Here is a 22065-nt window from a genome sequence, read left to right on the forward strand (position 1 = left end):
TTAGTCACTAACACTAATTGATGAAAAAGCCTGATTGGTTGATATTCACACTGTGGATGTCAGTAGGTGCAGTACACACGACTGGACTGTAGGGGCCAGCAAACGTCCCTTGATGTGACTTATTCACTCAATCAGAGCTGAGACTCTTCTTCTAATTCTGTCACGTGTATTTGAATAGAGCTATTTGGGTTGTGTGTGTGTGTTCGTTGCTAAATTATGAATGAATATTGCTTCATGTATCATAAGGATAAAGGTACATTCTGGGATATCGCAGATAAAACTAGGGAACATTACACTAAGAGGAATCTGCATCGAACCAGAAAGATAAGCTGTGTGTCAAAACCTGCTATGTTTGGAAAATACTTATTTTGAAAATACTTATCTCATAATAAGTGGTTATGGGAAACACAGTATTTGAAATATTCGCAAATACTTACAATATTATCCATTAGCACATACTTCTTTACAGTGACAGCTTTGTAGTGGTTCTGGTGGCGAGACTTTCATCTCATCTATCCATCCATCTTTCTTTCTTTCTTTGAGATGTTTCAGTGTTTTTAGAGGTCCTGTAGTTTCCAAAGAGAACAATGGAGAACTGGGTGTTTGGCCTTAAAGATAAAAAAGTTAATTAAAAACACCATGGAATGTAAATAGGGCTCATGAAGTTGTGGTGCTGCTGAGAGAGGAACCAGTTCACTTTATACAACCATGAAAAAAGCTGTTCGCTCTCCACTAACACCACACGCTCACATTCTATCAGTCCATCCATCTTTCTCTCTTTCTTTCATTGTGATGTTTCAGTGGTTTTAGAGGTCCTGTAGTTTCCAAAGAGAACAATGGAGAACTGGGTGTTTGGCCTTCTGGAACTTCAGCGTTCAGCTCGTTCCTGAACAAAGTAAATTAAAAACACCATGGAATGTAATTAGGGCTCATAAAGTTGTGGTGCTGCTGGGGGAGGAATCTATCTATCTATCTATCTATCTATCTATCTATCTATCTATCTATCTATCTGTCTGTCTGTCTGTCTGTCTGTCTGTCTGTCTGTCTGTCTGTCTGTCTGTCTGTCTGTCTGTCTGTCTATCTATCTATCTATCTATCTGTCTGTCTGTCTGTCTGTCTCTGTCTGTCTGTTCATCTATCTATCATTCTATCTATCTATCAATCTATCCATCTATCTATCTATCAATCTATCCATCCATCTATCCATCTATCTATCTATCTATCTATCTATCTATCATCATCTATCTATCTATCTATCTATCTATCTATCTATCCTTCTATCCTTTTATCCTTCTATCTATCTATCTATCTATCTATCTGTCTATCTCTCTCTCCCTCCTCTCCTCCCTCCCTCCCATCATCCCTCACTCCAGTTTCTAATTAAAGTCAAAGGTTTCGAGTGACGTAACAAAAATACTTTCCTTCAGAACGTGCCGCCAGCTCTGATTGGACAGCGCGTGGCGACGCCTTCTAATAAGCAGCCAATCAGAGGCTGAGCAGGGGCCGACTCCAGTGCTTGCTCCTCCCCCCCCGGGTCCAGAGGGTGCCGGTGGTTCGAGCCCCTCACGAGGAGACGTGGCAGGCATTTAAAAACCAAAACAAGCAGCAGCTGTTTGCATTGAACGTGGGTTTCCCAGCGCTTGAACACAGGAACACGAACTGGGAACCAGCATGGATCCACTGGTGGCTGCGATCGACCAGGGCACGAGCTCCACGAGGTTTCTGGTGAGTGACGGGGAACAGTCGGCTCGTGCGCGTCACACACAGCAGGGGGGCTTTATTCCAGCAGCGTGCGCGCTCCCGTCACCACATGGTGTCAAGATATCAAGGGAGGACACTTGGAATTAAAACAAGAAAACGTCTTATACATAGGATTAGTGTGAAATGTAAATATAAGGAAATATAATAACAGTGGGAACATGTTGCCCTTTATCTCAGGCTGGAGTTTACACACAATGATTAACCAAAATGACAATCAACTCTATTTAGTTACACAACTCGCTGTAAAGCAAATTAACTTCATTAAGATGTTTGAACGTGTCCTTTGCTTAGTTGAGGTTTAGAATGATGAGGGCGTTTATTGTGTAAAGCACTTTGTGTTGTATTGTGTTTGTAAGACACTGAAGTTTTTCCGCTCGGCCGCCAAATAAAAAGTTTGGATGATGTTAGAATGAGCAGATGTGAGAACACAGCAGGAGATTATCTGGAGTGTTGACGACGTTTCTAAAACATGACTGACGCAAAAATGAAAAAGTCTAAACTAATACAAATGTAGAAGACACTAACGAAGATGACAACAGTGTACGATGATAAGAGCTGGTGCCGATGTGCTGTTCACATAAACGTCATCTCCACAGCAGAATGAATGTGTCACCTGAGGACACCGGAGATTTGTGTTGTTGTGAGTGAAGAATCTCCTGCTGCGTCGCTCGTGTCCGAAAGATAAACTCCAGAGAAGGTCGAGACCCACTTGTGTGGACATTCTCTGGACTTCAAGTCAGAGAGCGGCTTGTGGAAAGTGTGACACCGCTAAACTGAACAAGTCACTTCTCCTTAATATCATCTCAGTCCCGCTCTAGTTTAGTTCTGAGGAAACCCGTCGGATCTTTGTGCTCGATCTTCTCATTCTGCTGTTGAGCTAAATTAAACCTGTGCAGTGATCCAAAGTGAATAAAGTTTGGCTTCCTCAAGTAGGTCAGCTGGAAGATTCTTGGCACCGAGGGCACAGCATGGTGGAGCCCTGGAGAGACTCAAGTTCATCTTGCTGTTTCAGTTTCCATTGAATCTAGACTGAATGATTTTTGACCACAGGGGTCATTGGCCCTGTTCAGACCTGGTGTTAGCATACGTCTTAATCCCATCACAAGTGGACACCCAAGAAGCATTGAGGACCCGGTTGAGACCCGATCAGACTTTGCAAGGTGGTCTGGGAAGCATGTGGCCACAGTGGTCAGTGGAACTCTTCAAAGAAACGTCTGTGGATGGTCTTGAGCAGCTGTCTAATTAGATTTGGAAGAAGGTCGGTGCAGTCTTTCAAAAAATGTCACCTTGAAGCAACAGGCCTCTGAAACACCGTGAAACTATCATCACATCAGTTGATGACACTAAAAAGTTAAACTGACAACCACTGTCACACAAAGTACGGTAAATGGAACATAAACATTGTGTGGAGACAGTGTTTGACCTGAACTAACATCGGGGGTCGCACAGTGAGGATCTACGTTGAGCTACAGGTGAATGAACCTCTCCTGGTCTCAGTGGGAACAGCTCGTAGTCTCCGTGTGTTCTTGCCTCCTCGATCCTCCTGAGCTGTTTTAGAGAATCATAAAGTTTGAAGAGTTCAAGGTTGCCGCGTGGTTGAAAGTTTCCTGTGTGTCATGTGTCGGTCGAGGTTTTTCCTCGTGCAGTGTTGCACCTGATTCAACCCGGGTGTTCGAGCGTGGTCTGTACTGTACGAGCAGAAATGTGATGCTACGGGGAGACGTGCTTTATTTGGCAGGTGCAGGATGAAATCCACCCAGCCAGCGATGATCGTCATCTTTCCACTGGCAGCGCCGCCGCTCCTCAGTGTCACGGGAAACTGTGTGACTGGGAAATACCTCGTTCCCCTCACTGCTCCTCTCCAGCACTGAGACGTCGTCCTGTGAATCTTCTGCCACCTTCCTTTCTAGTCCATTTCTTACTAACTTCTTTTTTCTCCACAGGTGTTCAATGCAAAAACGGCCAAACTGATCAGTCACCATCAGGTAGAAATTAAGCAGAGTTTCCCCAAGGAGGGGTGAGTGCTTTGATCTTCATTACTGCACAATACTTATACACGTTGGTAACTAAATGCTCCTTGTATACTTAGTTGTACAGGAAGTAGATGATGTAGAGAGATGGTTCCTCGAGATTCTGTATTTTAGTCCATAAATATCTAGTATATAGAAAATGGCAGAATTAGTGTGAGTTTCTCTCTCCTGTTTACTGGGTTATTTAAGTTATACTTTAACTGAATTGTAGATGAATGTCTGACTTTATTTAACAACGCGACTGTGTCCAAGGTCCAGCTCCGTATTTTATCATTCATTGATTGTTACATATTCATTTTGCTGTGTATACACATGTGGTTGATGAACACCAGAGATACTGTAGAGTATATATTTGATGCAACATTTTGTCCAGGTCAGTGTAAATAGCAGATATTTTCTTGTAAAATAATTCATCAGATGAAGGGAATTGTCTTCATCATTACGCTAAAGATGAAATAAAGACAAATATATAAAAGAAAATACAACAACAATGAAAGCAAATGAATTACCAAACCATTTACTCTGTTGAAAGGTACAAGAATCCTAGGCACACATCTGGAGTAGAATATATTACAATCAAACAAATACCTATCCGTACTTGTTCATAAACAAAAAGTTAAGAAGTGAGAACCTGCAATTATCTAAAGTTTTCACATGATGATGCTGTTTCCTGCTCCTTCATCTTCACTGTTCACCTCTGTGTGTGTGTGTGTGTGTGTGTGTGTGTGTGTGTGTGTGTGTGTGTGTGTGTGTGTGTGTGTGTGTGTGTGTGTGTGTGTGTGTGTGTGTGTGTGTGTGTGTGTGTGTGTGTGTGTGTGTGTGTGTGTGTGTGTGTGTGTGTGTGTGTGTGTGTGTGTGTGTGTGTGTGTGTGTGTGTGTGTGTGTGTCCGATCAGCTGGGTGGAGGAAGACCCCAAGGAGATCATCCAGTCTGTGTACGAGTGCCTGGAGAGGACTTGTGAGAAACTCGGCCAGCTCAACATTGACGTCTCCAACATAAAAGGTGGGAGGCTGCTCGTCCGCTCACTGGCTGCGTGTGTGTTCATCACATCCGCTCCTGTAAATACACGACAGAAACAAAACCAGCTGTTTACCAGCACCGAACAGAGAGGACTCTGGGAGTAATGTCTTCACATGTGTGTTGTGGTTTGTTGTTTTCTCAGCGGTGGGAGTGACCAATCAGAGAGAGACGACCGTGGTATGGGACAAAGAGACGGGAGAGCCACTCTACAATGCTATTGGTGCGTGCATCATATTCTATATCACTGCCAAATGTTTTTATTTAGATTTACATCTACCTGCTTATTCCACTAACGTCTGTTTGTATGTCTGTGGAACGTTTATCTGTTACCTGAGAGAGTTCAGAGTTCAATTGGTTCAGTTTGGATCATTTGGACATGATGCGTTCGATATTAACACAAATTGAGGAGGACTCACTAATGACAAGAAATAATTCAGAAGTAGCTCCAGGTTTTTAAAGTTATTTCTCATCTAATAATTACAATTACCAGCTTTCAGACACATTTTGCCACTTAGTATTTCATATGGTTTAAAGATCTCAGTATGAACGACACACTAACTACACAAACAGGGGAAGTAGTGTAAAAGACAAAGGTATTAATGTAACTGCTAACTTTATAGACAGATGCACGACTCTGTCAAAAAATAACCAGTGTAAAGAATCCCACCAAACTTGGTCTGACACAAGCCTCCATACGTCTTCCTAAAGTCTTCTACTGAGCAAATGAGATTATGTCATAGAGCAAACAGCTCAGCACATGAATGGGTTGCATCAGAGTGTCATGTATCATGTCCGCCCCACCCACCACCCCCCACCCACCAACACGTGAGACCACAGTGACCGCCCACTCAAACCTTTTGTGCCAGTTTTATTATTAAACAAAGGCTTTTATTCGTAGCTCCAGGCCTCTCGTCTCAGTTGATAGGCTGGTTTGTCTAATGCACTTTAGTCGCTGTTAATGTGTTGTGTGGAGCTACTTCAGAATTATTCCTTAGTGAGTCGTCCTGTTTGTGTGCAGAGCTTTTTATAAATGGTGAAGTTAGAAAACGAAGATGTCACTTTGGACTTATGGTTTTCTTTTGACTGACCAATAGTCCAACAGGTGTGACTGGTATGAATACAACAGATTGATGTTGCAGCTAACAGGCGTGTTGACCTGGCCCAGGTTTACTGGTTCTCTCTGTAGAACCAGTGCTGCTGGTTCTTTATCACCTTTCACCTGAAGGATATAGTTTCTGTATGATTGCTTTTCTTTACATTCACTCCAGGTCTCAAACAATAGACGTAATTAGAATAGATTTGTGAATCTATTTGAATGTTTTCGGGTGTCGTGCAAAGTGTTGAAGATGAAAGATTCTCATGATGAAGCCGATGCAGATGCTTTAGTTTCTAACTGTAAGTCTTTGTTCTGTGCTGTGTGTGTGTGTAGTTTGGTTGGACCTGCGCACACAGTCCACAGTGGAGCGGCTCATCAACAAAGCCCCGGGCCAAAACAAGAACCACCTGAAGGTGAGAGAGGATCTGATCTGACTGAAGCATTTACAAAGTCATTACTAACGGAACAGGCAGTCAGAGATAATGTAGATACATAGAACTGTGTATGAAGATGGACGACACGTCTCCACTTCCTCCCACTGAGCAAAATATCTCAGGAGCACTTTCTCTAATGACATCTTTGGGAAAATGTATACTTTGATTTTATGATTCGTGCATTTCCCATCCACTAACATTGAGGAGGCAGGGTTTATTGCAACCTTTAGTTATTGGTAAAGACCCAGATCCTTTCATACCTGACCCCCCTGCTGTCCTCACCTCTCCAGCACAAGACAGGCCTTCCCATCAGCACCTACTTCAGTGCAGTCAAGCTGCGTTGGCTTCTTGACAACGTGGAGGAAGTCCAACAGGCAGTAGCGAGCGGGCGGGCCTTGTTCGGCACGGTGGACTCCTGGATCATCTGGGTAGGATCCGTTTAAAACACGGTTCGATCCTTTTCATTTACAACATGTGAAGCACAACTAGTCCATTGTTGTTGTTTCTTCTTCCTCAGTGCCTGACGGGGGGGAGGGACGGGGGAGTCCACTGTACAGATGTGTCCAACGCCAGTCGCACCATGCTCTTCAACATCAACAGCCTGGACTGGGATCCTGAGCTCTGCAGGTCAGCAGACACAGTAGAGCACACACCTTCACCAACAAGTCCCTTAAATCAATCATAACAATCCAAATATCACACACTTATAGATATTGGTGATAATTTTAAAAATACGATGTTAAAGAAAGTGATAAAAGAGTTGCTGGATCCGCCCCTTTGTCCAGATCCACATCAAGAGTTAATGGATTCCTTCTTGGCTGATTCCCCATCCTTCCACTTTGTTTTGCGTAAATCCATTTGGTAGTTTTTGTGTAATCCTGCACAAACAAAAATGGATAGGGATGAAAATATAATCTCCTGAGCCAAGTACTGAATGTTATACATGTGAGTTTAACTAAAGCACTGACTTTTCCACTGGTCACAGTAGAATCACTTGCGTTGTGTGTGTTTATAAAATCTGCATCATCGTGACTGATGCTCTGCTGCTTTCAGGTACTTTGATGTCCCCATGCAAATCCTCCCCGAAGTCAGGAGCTCCTCTGAAATCTACGGCTGGATGGTAAACTCCACTAACCAGAGATCGCTCTCTGTCTGTGTTGCACGCTCGCCTCCATGTGCGCTGTGTCTCTTCTGTGTCTCGTCTGTCTCGTCTGTGTCTCTTCTGTCTCTTCTGTGTCTCTGTTTGACATGGACCTGACCCACTTGTCTTTCTCAGCTCATTCAAAAGCTGTTAATCTAAATTCAAGCTAACCATTGTCATAAAATATGATCTCATAATTGTCTAATAAAATATTTAAATCACTGTGGTAAACACATAACTTGATAAGATGCAGCGTGTAATTTACCTGAAAAGCAGATAATGCACCGATAAGAAATTCCAGTTTAAAATAATCAACGTAACCTTTGACCCACATCCTAACAATTTAGTTTTTTCATGATTACTCCCAAGGAGGTTGTTTCTCTCCCTGATACTTGGTGTGATAAGTTTCTCTGGTGCTTTATCGCAGCAGCAGATCAGATGATAACAGAGATGATACTGTAGCTGTGGATCAGCCCATGTTCCAGCTCACTGAAATATAGAATAACTGCTTGTGTTATCATGTGTCTTTGTTTGTCTGTGCTCTTTTCTTATCTCCTGAACACAACCTGGTATCTGTCTGGTGCTAAAGCTTTTTTTACTTTATGTAACATGCACGTTGCCCTGCAGAGCAGAGGTCACCGCCGTGCTTTGTTTGTTTTGCCGCAGAATTGATTAGTTGTAGTTTTTTCCCCACGTGTTCGTTTTCCTCGCTGCTTTCTCACAAACTGGAACAGCCGGGAAATCATGATGAATGAATTATTATTAGAGGAAATGGCCCCAATAAGAAAAGATCCAGGTTCTTTGATTGTTACGACTCTTGTACAGAATTATCAGGATGTTTGTCATAATCAAACATAATCACTTTCCCAGTAGGTAATAAAAAGCCCTGCAATGACTTTTATAACTCTTGATAATCCTGTTCATCCGTATGATTTGGATTTATCACATTTGTACAGATAATAGATGAATCATCATCAATCATTAATCATCAGTTGCTGGCTCCATTGTTTAGCAGTGGCCATTTTTATTATATTATTATTATTATTATTATTATTATTATTATTATTATTATTATTATTATTGCCGACCCGACCACTGTGACATAACAAGGCAACGCTGTTATAGTAGAATATTATAATAAATCATTTAAAACTGCTGTTATATTGGATTATTGAATACTCGCCTACAGAGAGTTATTTGCCTGTGACGCAACAGTCACATGTTTGATTACCTGCAGCAGCACTATGTCCCGATGTCCCCCCCCCCCCCACCCGACCGTGACCATCTTGCTCTAGTTTGTGTTTGGCAGGAAAATACTGAACAAACCGACTCGTTGTTGTTGTTCTGTCATTTATCCAAACTCTAATTACGTCCCTTTGTGTCTCCCCAACAGAAATCCAGCTCCCTAGCAGGAGTTCCAATCTCTGGGGTGAGTTATGTAACTTAGTTGGAATGGGGACGTCTGACGGACGTTTTCTTTGCTTTTATTTAATATAATATATGATAACTGACGCCTTGGAGACAAGAGTTTTCACTTAACCTTGTGTCTTTCAGTGTCTCGGGGACCAATCAGCTGCTCTCGTTGGTCAGATGTGTTTCAAAGAAGGCCAGGCGAAAAACACGTAAGACGATTTCTCCACTACAGCAGTGATGGTGATTTACTTAATTACAAAATAAAGTGTTGTTTTACAACTCGGTCTTCAACAAAATATTCAGCCATTTTCCCAAACTTGGTAAATAAAATCAACTTATATTATTATTATTATTATTATTATTATTAAGCCCAAAGAAATAACCTCAAAGAGCCGCCAGGTTTCATGTAGTTTACTTAACATTTACTTAAATCATTGTCAAGCTATCAAGCTCCATCAAACTGACTAACCAGCTTCATTAGCTGTTGTGCTTTTTCAAGCTGATCTAATTTCTTCAAAGTGCATTTAAATCCACCACTTTCCATTTAATGAGTCTGGAACAAAGCTGTAAACTCTGTGAATCTATAGAAAAACAAAACCTTTATTGTCACGTTAAATGAATTGTAACTTAATGGGCAGTCAGGAAAGTGCATAACCTTATTAAAACATTTAAATTCACTAGATCTGGGTTTTTACTTTTACAAAGATCCATGAATTATTCTCGCAATGTTCGAGAAAGTGGAGAAAAACTAGTTCTGGATCTGCTCCCTGATCCAGATCCGCACTAAATGAGATCCTTATCTTCTGTGACCCGTACTGGATCCTAATCTGTGTTTCTCTCTGCTTGTGGAAAGGTACGGGACCGGTTGCTTTCTGCTCAGAAATACAGGGACCAAGGTAAAATATTTCACTGGACTAACATTTAAAAATACCTTCACGGCCTCTGTTCTGTTACTTCACCTTCAGTGTTCTGCTCTTTCCTCTGACTGCTTCAGCCTGTGATGTCCGAGCACGGCCTGCTGACCACTGTGGCCTACAAACTGGGAAAGGACGAGCCCGCCTGCTTCGCCCTGGAGGTGAGTGAGAGCTTCCACCAGTCCGTCTTACTTTGGACTGGATTTAGTCTCCACGTAGTCGGCCATGTTGTGCCCTGCATTGTCATTTCCATCTCCCTGCTCCTCTGGATCCAATGTTTTGCCTTTTTCCTCCCAGGGCTCGGTGGCCATCGCTGGGGCGGTGGTGCGCTGGCTGAAGGACAACATGGGCATTGTGCAATCCGCCTCGGAGATCGGTACTTGCATGACACATTGATTCACTAAATAATAGAATGTGTGATTCTTTAAAATCTGTGTGTCGTGTATAAGAAGGCTTCACTCTGTCCTCCGTCATTCTGTCATTCAGAGAAACTAGCAGCTGCAGTGGGGACGTCATACGGCTGCTACTTTGTACCGGCTTTCTCCGGGCTGTACGCCCCCTACTGGGAGCCCAGTGCCAGAGGGTGAGATTGTCAGCTGTTCAAACACATCGGAACAGTCGACTTCTATTTGACCTTGGAATTAGGAGAAAAATCTTGTGATAGTAGTTAGTACAGAGAACTGAACCTGCCTGTTTGCTCTGGAGCTGCTTCAGAGTTATTCCTTTGCATTAGTGATAGTGATTATCTTTGGTTTTCTTTCTCTCTGTGTCTCCAGCATCATCTGTGGTCTCACTCAGTTCACTAACAGGAGCCACTTGGCGTTTGCTGCTCTGGAAGCCGTCTGTTTTCAGACCCGAGAGGTGAGCAGCTCCTTTTCACCCTGTTGATACGACATGTCACGATCTCTCCTCTTGTTTCTCTGAGGCTGACGTAGAAACTATTGCAACTGGAATATCACTACTCCTGTGTTTCAGATCCTCGACGCGATGAACCTGGACAGCGGTGTCCCTCTGACGCAGCTGCAGGTGGACGGAGGCATGACCTCCAACAGATTACTGATGCAGCTACAGGCCGACATCCTCAGCATGCCCGTATGTAAGTGGAGCGCGTCACACGGGCATTCACACACTGAGGCACACACGCACAACACAAGTGTGTATTCATGTGTTATATCTCTGTGATAAAGATACAAGTAAAGTGCAGTGAAATGCAAACTTGTTAAAGCCAGAGCTGAGGAGCTGAATCCCGTTTTTGAAAAGTGTAGCTAAATGACGAAAACCATAAAATAATTTTTAAAGTTTTCTCTTGCAGCTCAAGCAACAAGTGTGATGTTTTAAAATCTGTTGTTTAATCTGTGTTACACCTGAAATGAGTCTGAACACGGACTCAACCACTTTCCATCTTCTCTGACCTTTGTCCCATTTAAAACACACACACACACACACACACACACACACACACACACGAATGAATGAACAAACTCTGACTTTGAATCACAAGAGAAGGTTAAGAGCACAGATTCACTTGTGTACTTTACTGTGAACTCATGAACCTTTAGTCAAAACATGTATCCATATGTGTGTGATGAGTTTTGTTATTGGTCAGAGAAAGACTCTGCAAACTACAAAATACATGAACTACAAATTCATGAGTTTCCTTCTCTGATTATTTGTCACAAAGTTTGAATAAAACAATTTTTTATTTACCAGAATATGATGCAGTGGAATATAATGATCAGTGTGTGTGTCTGTAATCAATTTTGGGGGGTATTTCTGGGGATATGTCGTCTACTGGTGGCTCTCAGTTTTCTAACTGGTATTGTCTCACTCCAGTACGACCGGCCATGCCAGAGACCACAGCTCTGGGTGCAGCCATGGCAGCAGGGGCAGCAGAAGGGGTGGACGTGTGGAGCCTGAGCCCCGATGACCTCCCAGACGTTACCTGTGAGAAATATGAACCTCAGATCAACTCTGAAGGTAAGAAAAACAAAATCAAGGACCTGTCGTAGACACTGGAATCAGTATTTGATCCTCAGACAGAAAACACACAGTTCTCCATCAAACTGGAGTTTCTCAGGGCGGTAGATGCTGTAGTGTGATTTGCTGCCATCTGGTGGTGGGATGTAACAAAGTACATTTACCTTTTTATAGTACTTTTTGTATGTGTTTGTACCTAATTTAGTTAAAGTAGATTTATTTTCAGGTACTTTTTTCAGTTTTCAGTAGCATCATCTGTATTAAACCAGAGTCTGCATTATTCTTGTATTTAACAGAATATGCAGTGGGCTCAGTTAATGGTATAGTTAACTGTTGCATCAGGGAAAAAGCTCCACTTCAGCTAAAATGTTTGAGCGCTTCCTCCGCTGCTGCTGCCATCTTGTGGACATTACTGTTGTGACTGTTCTCTAACCTCTGTGTTTGTCTCCGTCACAGAGAGCGAGTTCCGCTTCGCTCGTTGGAAGAAGGCTGTCCAGAAAGCCATGAACTGGGAGACCACAGAGCCGTGCTGCAACTCTAATGGTATTCAGCTGATATAATACCCTCAACCAGTCAACACGTGTGATGAGCACCAGTCACATGACGACTGATAAAGGAGTCAATGTTTATTAAAGCTCCAGAAAGAGTATTGTTAACAATGGAGTCGGCTCTGCTGGACAAACGATGATGATGCTCTTTCTACATTTCCCCAAGCATCTTTTTCTATATCATGTTCTTTAAAAAAAATCATATTAGCTCACATTTAATAAGATAAACACTGATGCTCACATATTTATCAAAGGCAAATATCAGCTGAGATGTCCATGACTTGTTTGTGACTGTTCCATCTCGGCTGCTCTCTCCTTCCTTCAATGACAGGTTTTGGAAAGAAGATAAACGGCGCCCCCTGGGTAGTGCCTCCCACTCCTCCCCCCACCAGAGTGGACCCCTAAGGTCCTACATTTGCTCCTGCATGTCATGTGTGACCTTTTTGAACACTGGCCCCGTACACACCTGGTATTAACACGTGGTTGTTGTGATACGATCACAAGTGGACATCTCTGAGTGTGTGTCTGTCTGTGTGTTTGTCTGTGAGAGGTAGAGGGACGAGTCAGGAGAGTCTGTGAAGAAAGATTTGACCAATTTAAGGAAAGTATCGATCACAATGAGGTGATCAGTGTTTATATTGTGGCGGTGGTCACAAGCAAATCAACGAGAAGAGAAACAACAGGACGTCAGCTGAGTAGGACGTCCTAGACGCCCTCTGAGTGTTGTCTGGCGAGTGCGTTCACACCCGTACTGTTAAAACCAGATGTGCACGGGGCCACTAACTGACTGGGGCATGGTCACGTTTCAGAGCATCACTAACACAGTGTGTTGAAGGGCTCGACTGATACAGTTTACAAAAAAAGATATATTTGGATAAGAAAACAGCACCAGTGCACATGAACTCTGCTTCGATAAATGATATTTAAAGATCTTGATAAGTCGACCTGAGCATGTTGTCATGAAGCTGCAGTTTTTAAAACATTGATGAGTTTACTGGGAGCAGAGCTGGTTGGCGTGCGACACGAGTTACCACGGTGATTTAACCCTGGTAACAAGTAAACCGCTGCTGTAACCGTGGGTTAAACCTGAGGTCACCTGGATAAGTAGAGTCCTGCTTCATTGTGCAGGCCTCAGTTGTGTAAATCACCTTTTGTATCAGTCCTGCCACGGTGTTTAAGTTGTGTGGGTGTGCATGTTACTGTATATATTGTGTTTTTCACTCTCACAGAAAGGGACTGTTGCTCTGACATAAGCTCAGCTGCTGTTCACAAAGGGTTTGTTTTAGTCTCAGAACCACGAGAGATGAGGTGGTTTACAGGAAGTAAATGTCTCAATGTCACACTGTCACTCTTTACTTGAGTAAAAGTAATAAAAGTAGTTGCTTTTTGCTTTAATTTAAAACAAAGGAATCAGGTCCAGTTCCCCTCACAGCTGATTTTAAACCCCACAGCTCAGAGCTACAGAGCAACAGCACCCGTGGGTGAACACGTTTGGTTTCAAGTTGTTTTTAAACCATTTCCCAATTACTAATGATTCTCCTCTCGTGTGTGAGTCTCAGAATGATCTTGTTTTGTGTCTTCACCACAGATCAGCAGCAGTAACACACCTGCAGTGCAACATGGCTGACGTCTGTGGAACAAGCCTGGAGGAGGACGCTCACAGTGGATGCAGGAGCAGTCAGCTGCATGAAGTCGGATCTCGTGGCTGAGACGGGACTGAAAACTGAAAATCCTCTACATTATGTGCCGGCTGCAATCAAGGGACCTGTGGAGCTTCTTGTAGCAACGAGGGAAACATGGTCCATGTATTTATTCTTCCTCTTCCTCTCTAATGCAAACAAGTGTTTCCTTCTTTAACCACCTCATAGTAGAAACTATGGAATTCCTTCTGAAGTCTGGTGTTTGTAGCCTGAAGCCAAGTATCACACACTACTGCACCTCGTCACTGTAACCAAGGGAGACACAGTACTGTTGTTTTCTGTGCTTTGAGTTGTTGGTACTGTACTTTGTATTTAAACTGGAGTTTGTTCCTGGAGGAATGAGAAACGCTGCCTTCTGAGCTGTAATATAATAGTTGTAGAAAATATTTTGGAGAATAAGAAGGAAAATAGAATCATTAACTCTGGAATCTTTGCACCTGAAAAATGTAAGTTTTTAAATGTGATATGACGCCGACGCTGTTTAACAGCAGGTTTTTATTGATCTTGTTTGATTTTTGAACCACTAAGTGTTTTTAACCTGATTCAGTTTGATGATTTGTTAAAGTTTCCTTGAAGAGGTCCGACTAAGACCATGTGAAAAAGAAACTTTACAAATCCATAAAGTCGAAGCCACTACGTACGTTTTGATTCTATATGATCGCATTTTATAATTCACTTTCAAGCACGACCCTTTTTATCCGAGCCACGTGAAACTCACTTTAATTCAGAGTAAAGACACCGAGAGGAAATCACATATTTTATAAATGACTGTTTCCAGATGTATCATCATTGAAAACAGTGTTTATCTGTGAATGAGTGAGAACATTTTAGATTTACGCAAGATTTGTGTGAACGTAACTTCCCTGGATCCTTTCTGCACGATGCTTTTCTTTGTAGTTGCACAATTGAGATCCTGTTTCTCTTTATTTATTGCTTGTGCAGTGGGTGCTATGACTTTATACTTAGTGATGGCTTTGATTATTGATTTTTATATTAGTATGTTTGATTTTTTTTTTTAAATGAATGGGATCCAGACTCTGCTCTGCAAATCTTGCCAATCTGGTTTGTGCAACTACCGACGACATTAAAGTTTTGAATTAATCCGAAGACTTTGATCTGATGTTCGACTCCACATGCAAGAAAAATACATTTGCCTCTAAAATCAAAGGTTTTAATACTTTTCACAGTGTGAAGCTTTTTGTTGTTTAAACTGCTCCTGAGTTTGAGCATTTGTCTCAATAAGCACAGCATCGGTATCAAGTTATTACAGCAGCCTCTTGTGTTTGAAAATGTGATCGTGACTGATTTAATGTTTACTATTTAGGATTTAAACCTTAATTGTCACCGTCAAGCTCACAAGACTTATTGTAAACTGCAGGTCCTCAGATTCCCATCCTTCAACCTGCTGTGCCTTACTCAGACTTTGGAAACATGTTTTACATTATCGTGCTCAGCTCAACTAAAGGTTTAACTTAAAGTATCATTTAAGGGTTTATATTACCAGAGGTTCATATATACACATATGTAGTAGTATCACCTGATAGTGGACGCTATGGTTCAAGAGTTTCATTCCCCATTTCATTCTACCTTTAACAAGAATGGACCTCACACAGCTTTTAACGTTTGATGACTTGATTATCACTATTTCTCAAACAGTGTGTTTTAATTAATGTTATTTTGTGGCCTTGACCTCAAAGACATGACACCAACAAGTCAAACCAGCAGATTCTGGACATCGTGTCCTGTAATGGTCGCACTGGACGTCACTGAAAAAAAGAAACATGCTCCATCTGTTTTGCATTTGGCAGCAATCACAGGGATTTTCTTCAGGAAATGAAAATTCTTAATAGTTTTATATAAATATATATATTAATGCATAAGAGTTCTTCAGTGGCGGACTCCAGACTCACTTTTTACAGTGTTTGTGTTTAGAGTTAAAGTGTAAAGATTGTGGAGGGAGGAAACTCAGAATCTGACACAGTACAAACCAAACTCTGCTAAATGAGAAGAGACGAGGCAGCGACGCGACTCATTCGAATACAGACATATGGTTTATATCAAGTTATTTCACTGTAATTAGAATTTACAAAGTCTTAACAAGTCAATGAATGAAGCAAAGTAAATATATTCAAAGTCGATAAAGAGATTTGTCAGATACAATGAAGAAGTTCTAAAAAAAAAAACTGAGTCTTATTGTCGATCACAGCGGATTTCTTCCAAACTAACAATTTGTTGACATTTACAAAATGCTCCGACACAAGTTAGAGGAGGAAAACTGGGTTTAGCAGTGAAATTGGAGACGTGCCCCACACACTGGTCCAAGCAGGAAGTTCATGTAATAAAAGGGCAGTTCTAATGATGGTGGAGGAATCAGTCTATCAAAGGCTTCAGCGGGAGAACTGCCTCTTGTCGCCTCTTCCTTTGTTGACGTGCTTGAAGACTCGAGATTTTTGCCCAAACTTGGACTTCTGGAATCCAAACCCACCGCCGCCTCCTCGCTTCTGTATCTTTACACCTCTGGTGCTGTGGGAGTCTGGAGGGAGAGCTGGGTTAAGGAGAAACAACACTCATTGTTCCGTGTTACATTTGTGTGTCTGTGTCGTGGCTTCTGTTTTCATAATGTACATGTTTTGTGTTGTCAGTGCTCAAAGTCCCAGCTGACTAACAGTGGAGTGTTGTTTGCATCCCTGAGGTACGAACGTCTCATTAGTGGAAACGAACCGTTATATTAGAAAAGTACAAGGAGAACAAACACATGATCCAAACTAAAATAAGTTACAGCTGCTAAATGCAGGAAGGGCCGCTGGGAAATAGAAAAGTTTGACGAATGTGTAAGTTACAGATCCCCCGGTGACATGAATCTGCTCTTTAATAACGAGACCCGTCACGTTGTCGCTCTCGTGCTTGTTTTTTCCATTAATGCGCATGTGTGAGATAAAAGAAACGTTGAATAACTACACAATAAAAGCCCAACAATCAGTGTGCGGATGTGTGTAGAACCACTACAAAAGGATACTCAGGTCGACATATGGTGGAACTTTGAATCCGAACGAGGCCGACACCATCGGCAGGTTGAGCGTGTTGACGCTGTAGATCTGTTTGAGCGAGTGGGAGTCGTAAGCCCTCACGTACGACTTGTAGGCTTCCTGCGCCGACTTGTGGAGGTAGTAGTTCTTCTCGATCAGTTTCTCCAGCTGAGGAACAACAAAGTCTTTTACTAAAGCAATGAGCCTGACTGAAGTTAGCATGTACACATACACTGAGGCTGGTGAGACATCTTCAGTGGATCTATTTACACATTTCAGAGCAAGGCAGATTCCTTACCTGAGACTGGATATCAGAGATTTTACTCCAGGAAAATTCAAACTCGCTCAGTGGGACCTAAACAACAGAAAAATCCAATGAGTGGAACCAAATCTTATTAAAACGTGGAACATGAATATTTTACTTGCTCCAAAAACATGGAAAGTGTATCTAATTAAAAGATGTAAAGAAGCAGACGTGGTTACCTTGGCCTGTTTGAGAAAGCGTAGGAAGCCGAGCTCCTCTGGCCGGAGAATGAGGAGAGCGTGGCCGCTGCCGTTGATGCCTCGGGCCGTTCTGCCGACCCTGTGGATGTACTCCTGTGGACAGAGAGTGAAGCTTAGAGTCATCTTCATCCCCAAGGCTCCCCGATTGTTTTGATGAAGTTTTTAACCATTTTAACATATAACACGTTTAAAAACCAAAATAATAAAAGTAGTCGGGCTCGACGTGTCCTTGCAGTTGCTCCCGTCAGAGGAATCACAGGGACTCCTCCTTGGGACAATCACAAGTGTCTCTGTATGCCTCAGTTGACACCCCGTTCACGATGGAATCAGTGAACAGGCAACACATAAAGGCAACGCAGCCAAATGTGGCTCGTCGTTCTCAGAAGGTGAGCCCCAAGGCTCCCCAAGTTTTTAACCATTTTAAGATTCAAAATCAACGCATCAAAAACCCCTGAAGCTCTAGAGATGATGTTTAAGTCTCCGTACCGTGGGGTCATCTGGGGGGTCATACTGGACGATCCAGTCCACCTCAGGGATGTCCAGACCTCGAGCGGCCACGTCCGTGCACAGCAGGATGCCTGAATCTGCGTTGCAGAACTGGAAGAAGGTGGTGGTACGTTTGGTCTGCTTCTGCTTGCCCTGGGACACGGAACAAACAAATCATTGTTAGAGAGCTGGCTCTGTGGAGGAGTCTTACATAACATAATGTGATGACGTCATTATGAGTGTACATGACAGGCTTTAGCTTTCTGGTACAAAAAGATTGAATGTTCTAACTATTATGGTTTATGTTTTAGATTTGAAACGGATCGTGCAAATCGATTACGTGTCGCACCCTGACTGGAGACCACGTACAGCTGAAGGATGCTGCGACTTACATGGATGGCCAATACAGGCAGGTCGATGTAGTTGAGCAGCTCATAGTGGAATTTCACAGACATACAAGAAGAGAAGAAGACCATCAGCTTCTTCTTGCGGTTCTTCTTCAGGAAGGTGAAGAGCAGCAGGAATCTCTTCTCTGATGGGCACACCACATAACCCTGAAACACAGGCAGGTTCACGTCACTATTGAGTTTGCTGAAAGGCCGTCGCTGACACAAGCACTACGCTGCATGCAGTACCTGCTCGAGGCCATCAACCGTCGCGTTGTCTTTGTTTTCGTCCACCCCGACCCACAGGGGCTCTTTCTTCAGCGAGATGCGAGCCAAGTCCTCCACCTTCCGGGTCTGAGTGGCAGAAAACAGCATGGTCTGCCTCTTCTCTGGAGTCAGTGAGAGAACAACAGGGGTTAGAGAACACATGTTTTACTGTAGACAATGTAGAGTTCTTTGGCAGTTAGCCTCAGAGCTGGTCTCATATCAGGTGTTCGTATCCATCCCTATTCTCAACCACAGATTCCAGAGAATCAGCTCAACTGTGCTCAGGCCCAGAAGATTAACGTGCAGTGAGCAAGTGGGGAAGGAGGACAGAAGGACAGAAGGAGGACAGAAGGAGAACAGAAGGACAATCCCAGTGGGTCTAGTGGCCTAATTTTGCAACAGTGGGCCGCTGCTGCAAAATGGATATAGCATCAACACTGAATTATATTTTAGTATGTAGGACAGCGATGCACTGGGGTTCCAGCACAGAGCTGGAGAACTTCCAGCTGTGGATACGTACTCGGCAGCAGTTTGATGATCTGCTTCAGCTCCTCCTCGAAGCCCACCTCCAGGATGCGGTCGGCCTCGTCAATAATCAGACACTGGAGGTTCTTGTACATGAACCCGGGAGTATTCTGCAGATACAACAAAGACATTTATAAAATACTACTATTTGAAGTATTAAAAAACATTTATAGTAGGAACTGTGATTCTGTGTCGAGTGTCACAGTATGTACAACGTATAATGATAGTTGATACCATTGGATCATGAACCATTTGTCATAGTACCAGTTCACTTAAAGTACTCGGTATATGTACTGATCCATGACAGCCTCACGCCCCCCCCCCCCCGCTCACCTGTAGATGGTCCAGCAGACGACCAGGTGTGGCCACCAGGAGGTTGACACCATTGACGAGTCTTTGGGCCTCAGCTGAGCGGTTGCTGCCTCCCATCACCAGACCGTAGGTGTGCACATGATACGTCATCAGCTCCTTCAGCACGCCGTAGGTCTGCATCGCCAACTCACGTGTGGGCGAAAGTACCACCACACCAGTGCCTGAACAAGGAAGAGGAGGAAATTAGCAGGGCTTGTTGTTTCCCATTCGACAAGTCAACCACTGTGGCAGATTATAATGTTTTAGCCTATTTCCCAACCTGGTGTGATGCATTATAAAAAGAAGCACTGTTTAATCTTTCAGAAGCACACACAGTATAAATGAAGAGGGGGATTACCATTCCTGGGCATGAACTTGAGTTTGTAGATGAGCTCTATAGACGGGATCAGGAAGGCCAAGGTTTTACCACTGCCCGTCTTCGCTGCAGCGAGCACGTCCCTGCAGATCAGCAAAAAACAAACAGAAGCACTGTTATAGTATCTTCAATATGAAAGAATTATCAATAACATTGTGTGATAACATTATTAATTGTACAAATTGATTCAGGAGAGTCTTCGCTGCAGACTTACCTTCCTTCCAGCAGGGGACGGATGCTTTTATGCTGAATCTCAGTCATGTGTTCAAAGCTCATCTCTTTCACTCCCTTCAGGGTGTTGTCGCTCACCAGCCCAACAAGAGAGGCAAACGACGTGTCCTCAAACGCTCCTGAGGACACAGTGGACAACAGTTACAATAAGTGACGGGCTTCCCTAGACTCTGAATTTAAAGAAAGACCAAGATATAAACACGTTTAAAAGCCAAAATAATAAAAGTAGTCGGGATGGACGTGTCCTTGCAGTTGCTCCCGTCAGAGGAATCACAGGCGACTCCTCCTTGGGACAATCACAAGTGTCTCTGTATGCCTCAGTTGACACCCCGTTCACGATGGAATCAGTGAACAGGCAACACATAAAGGCAACGCAGCCAAATGTGGCTCGTCGTTCTCAGAAGGTGTTAAAATATGACGACTACAGTTTAGAAATATAATTTTAAATGGAACAAAGACATTAAATGTTACCTGTTAGACCAGATGGTAATTCTGGTTGATCTTCCTCTCCGTCATCTCCCCCAATAGTATCATCTTCCTCCTCCTCCTCATCTTCATTTGAATCTACCTCATCAGTAGCCTGTTCTCCATCCTCATCTGTTACTCCTGCTTCCTCCTCCTCCTCCTCTTCTTCTTCTTCTTCCCCCTCCTCTGTTGCTTTGGTCTTCTTCTCAGCTGGAATAAGGATAACGACACACGTGTTAGTTGACATTACAGGAATCTGGGGTTGGTTCCATTTCCATCAGGCAAATCTGTTACCTGGTGATTCATGAGTGTCAGCGAGCTTCCGTTTCTTCTTCGTCTTCTTCTTCTGAGAAGGTTTTGTCTCTGTGGTGGTGTCTTCCACTGGTCCCCCCTCCTCCTCCCCCTGCTGCTTCTCCTTGGGCACCTCGTCCGTCACACAGGAGGTTGTTGGTTCGTCTACCAGCCCGTTTGTATTTACTGTCAAACACATTACACCGCGATCAGATACAGCGATAAAGGCTAATATGTACAATATAAGTCAACACTATACTAACACATGTCTCACTCCTATTTAAATTGGTGTAATGTTAATATTTTCCTGTGGACATACGACTATGCTAACGTGCTAAATGCTAACGAAGTGAGGCCAACGATGACATCACATTTGACAGATTGAGTTAACACGCACAATTAGCAGCTACTGATTATGAGTTGCGTGTAAAAGCTCAAACTGAAACAGCGGATTTTAACCACAGCGACAAGGACTCCCGATTTTAAAAACACGTTGTGCTACCGAAGCTAGCTTAGCTTAGCATGTGGAGTCCCGTCGCGGTTTCACGAAACAACAACAAGCAGCAGCGGGTTTCTTTCTCCACACGCACCGGCCTCCTCGTCTTCTGCCTGTTTCCTCAGCAGCTTCCGCTCCTTGTTCTTCACGTTTCTTTTCTCAATCTTCTTGCGCAGCAGCTTCATCTGCAGGTCCGCCATGGTTCCGGCGCACAGAGACACGTGTGTGTGGTTCTCAGGGAAGGACCCTCACGAGGACTACCTTCGCATTGCCTGAATGAAAATCCAAAAGGACCTCGAAAGCAGGCTCGCGAGTCGCAGAGACATTTGCCTGAATAATGTTTTTTTTTTTTTTTAAATGACGTCCAGAACTGCCCTGACAACTTGTTATGATTAAAAATATATTTTATACAAATACATAAATGTAAAGCAACTTTAATACAGTTTGACTGACAGTTAAACGACCCCTTTAATTAGTTTTATTGACCTTTATTATTATTATTTATTGAAATGGACATGCCATGCTATTGCATTGTTTTATAGTTATATCTTTTTTATTCAGTGTCAATTCGGTTAATCTGGGACATTGGGTGATGTGACACCTAAACCTCAGTCTGTTTATTTCCTG

General features: G+C 43.0%; 2 protein-coding genes across 4 annotated transcripts; one reads left to right on the plus strand and one right to left on the minus strand.

Moving 5' to 3' along the window:
- The first annotated feature begins 1512 nt into the window (after nucleotides 1–1512).
- Nucleotides 1513–15135, plus strand: LOC118119976 (glycerol kinase). Of its 2 annotated transcripts, XM_035174499.2 has the most exons (20): nucleotides 1513–1725; nucleotides 3705–3778; nucleotides 4687–4793; nucleotides 4954–5031; nucleotides 6241–6320; nucleotides 6632–6769; nucleotides 6859–6968; nucleotides 7395–7461; nucleotides 8876–8911; nucleotides 9037–9104; nucleotides 9749–9791; nucleotides 9890–9970; nucleotides 10107–10185; nucleotides 10296–10392; nucleotides 10586–10670; nucleotides 10785–10905; nucleotides 11643–11786; nucleotides 12243–12329; nucleotides 12666–12740; nucleotides 13923–15135. In XM_035174499.2, the coding sequence occupies exons 1-19, from the start codon at nucleotides 1672–1674 to the stop codon at nucleotides 12737–12739; spliced, it is 1623 nt and encodes a 540-aa protein (XP_035030390.1). In that variant the 5' UTR covers nucleotides 1513–1671; the 3' UTR covers nucleotide 12740; nucleotides 13923–15135. The 2 variants fall into 2 exon arrangements, with proteins under 2 accessions (XP_035030390.1, XP_035030391.1); XM_035174500.2 differs by lacking the exon at nucleotides 12666–12740.
- A 931-nt stretch (nucleotides 15136–16066) lies between these two features.
- Nucleotides 16067–21720, minus strand: ddx18 (DEAD (Asp-Glu-Ala-Asp) box polypeptide 18). 2 transcript variants are annotated; one of them, XM_047342591.1, is made up of 15 exons: nucleotides 21533–21720; nucleotides 20946–21128; nucleotides 20839–20861; nucleotides 20658–20808; nucleotides 20170–20305; nucleotides 19938–20038; nucleotides 19562–19761; nucleotides 19224–19338; nucleotides 18686–18825; nucleotides 18443–18604; nucleotides 18051–18203; nucleotides 17544–17657; nucleotides 17359–17415; nucleotides 17051–17228; nucleotides 16067–16567 (listed from the first exon to the last, which is right to left on the minus strand). In XM_047342591.1, the coding sequence occupies exons 1-15, from the start codon at nucleotides 21636–21638 to the stop codon at nucleotides 16422–16424; spliced, it is 1965 nt and encodes a 654-aa protein (XP_047198547.1). In that variant the 5' UTR covers nucleotides 21639–21720; the 3' UTR covers nucleotides 16067–16421. The 2 variants fall into 2 exon arrangements, with proteins under 2 accessions (XP_047198547.1, XP_035030389.2); XM_035174498.2 differs by having other exon boundaries at nucleotides 20658–20861.
- Nucleotides 21721–22065: the final 345 nt, after the last annotated feature.

Source organism: Hippoglossus stenolepis, chromosome 13 (genome assembly GCF_022539355.2).
Source record: "Hippoglossus stenolepis isolate QCI-W04-F060 chromosome 13, HSTE1.2, whole genome shotgun sequence".
NCBI lineage: Eukaryota > Metazoa > Chordata > Actinopteri > Pleuronectiformes > Pleuronectidae > Hippoglossus > Hippoglossus stenolepis.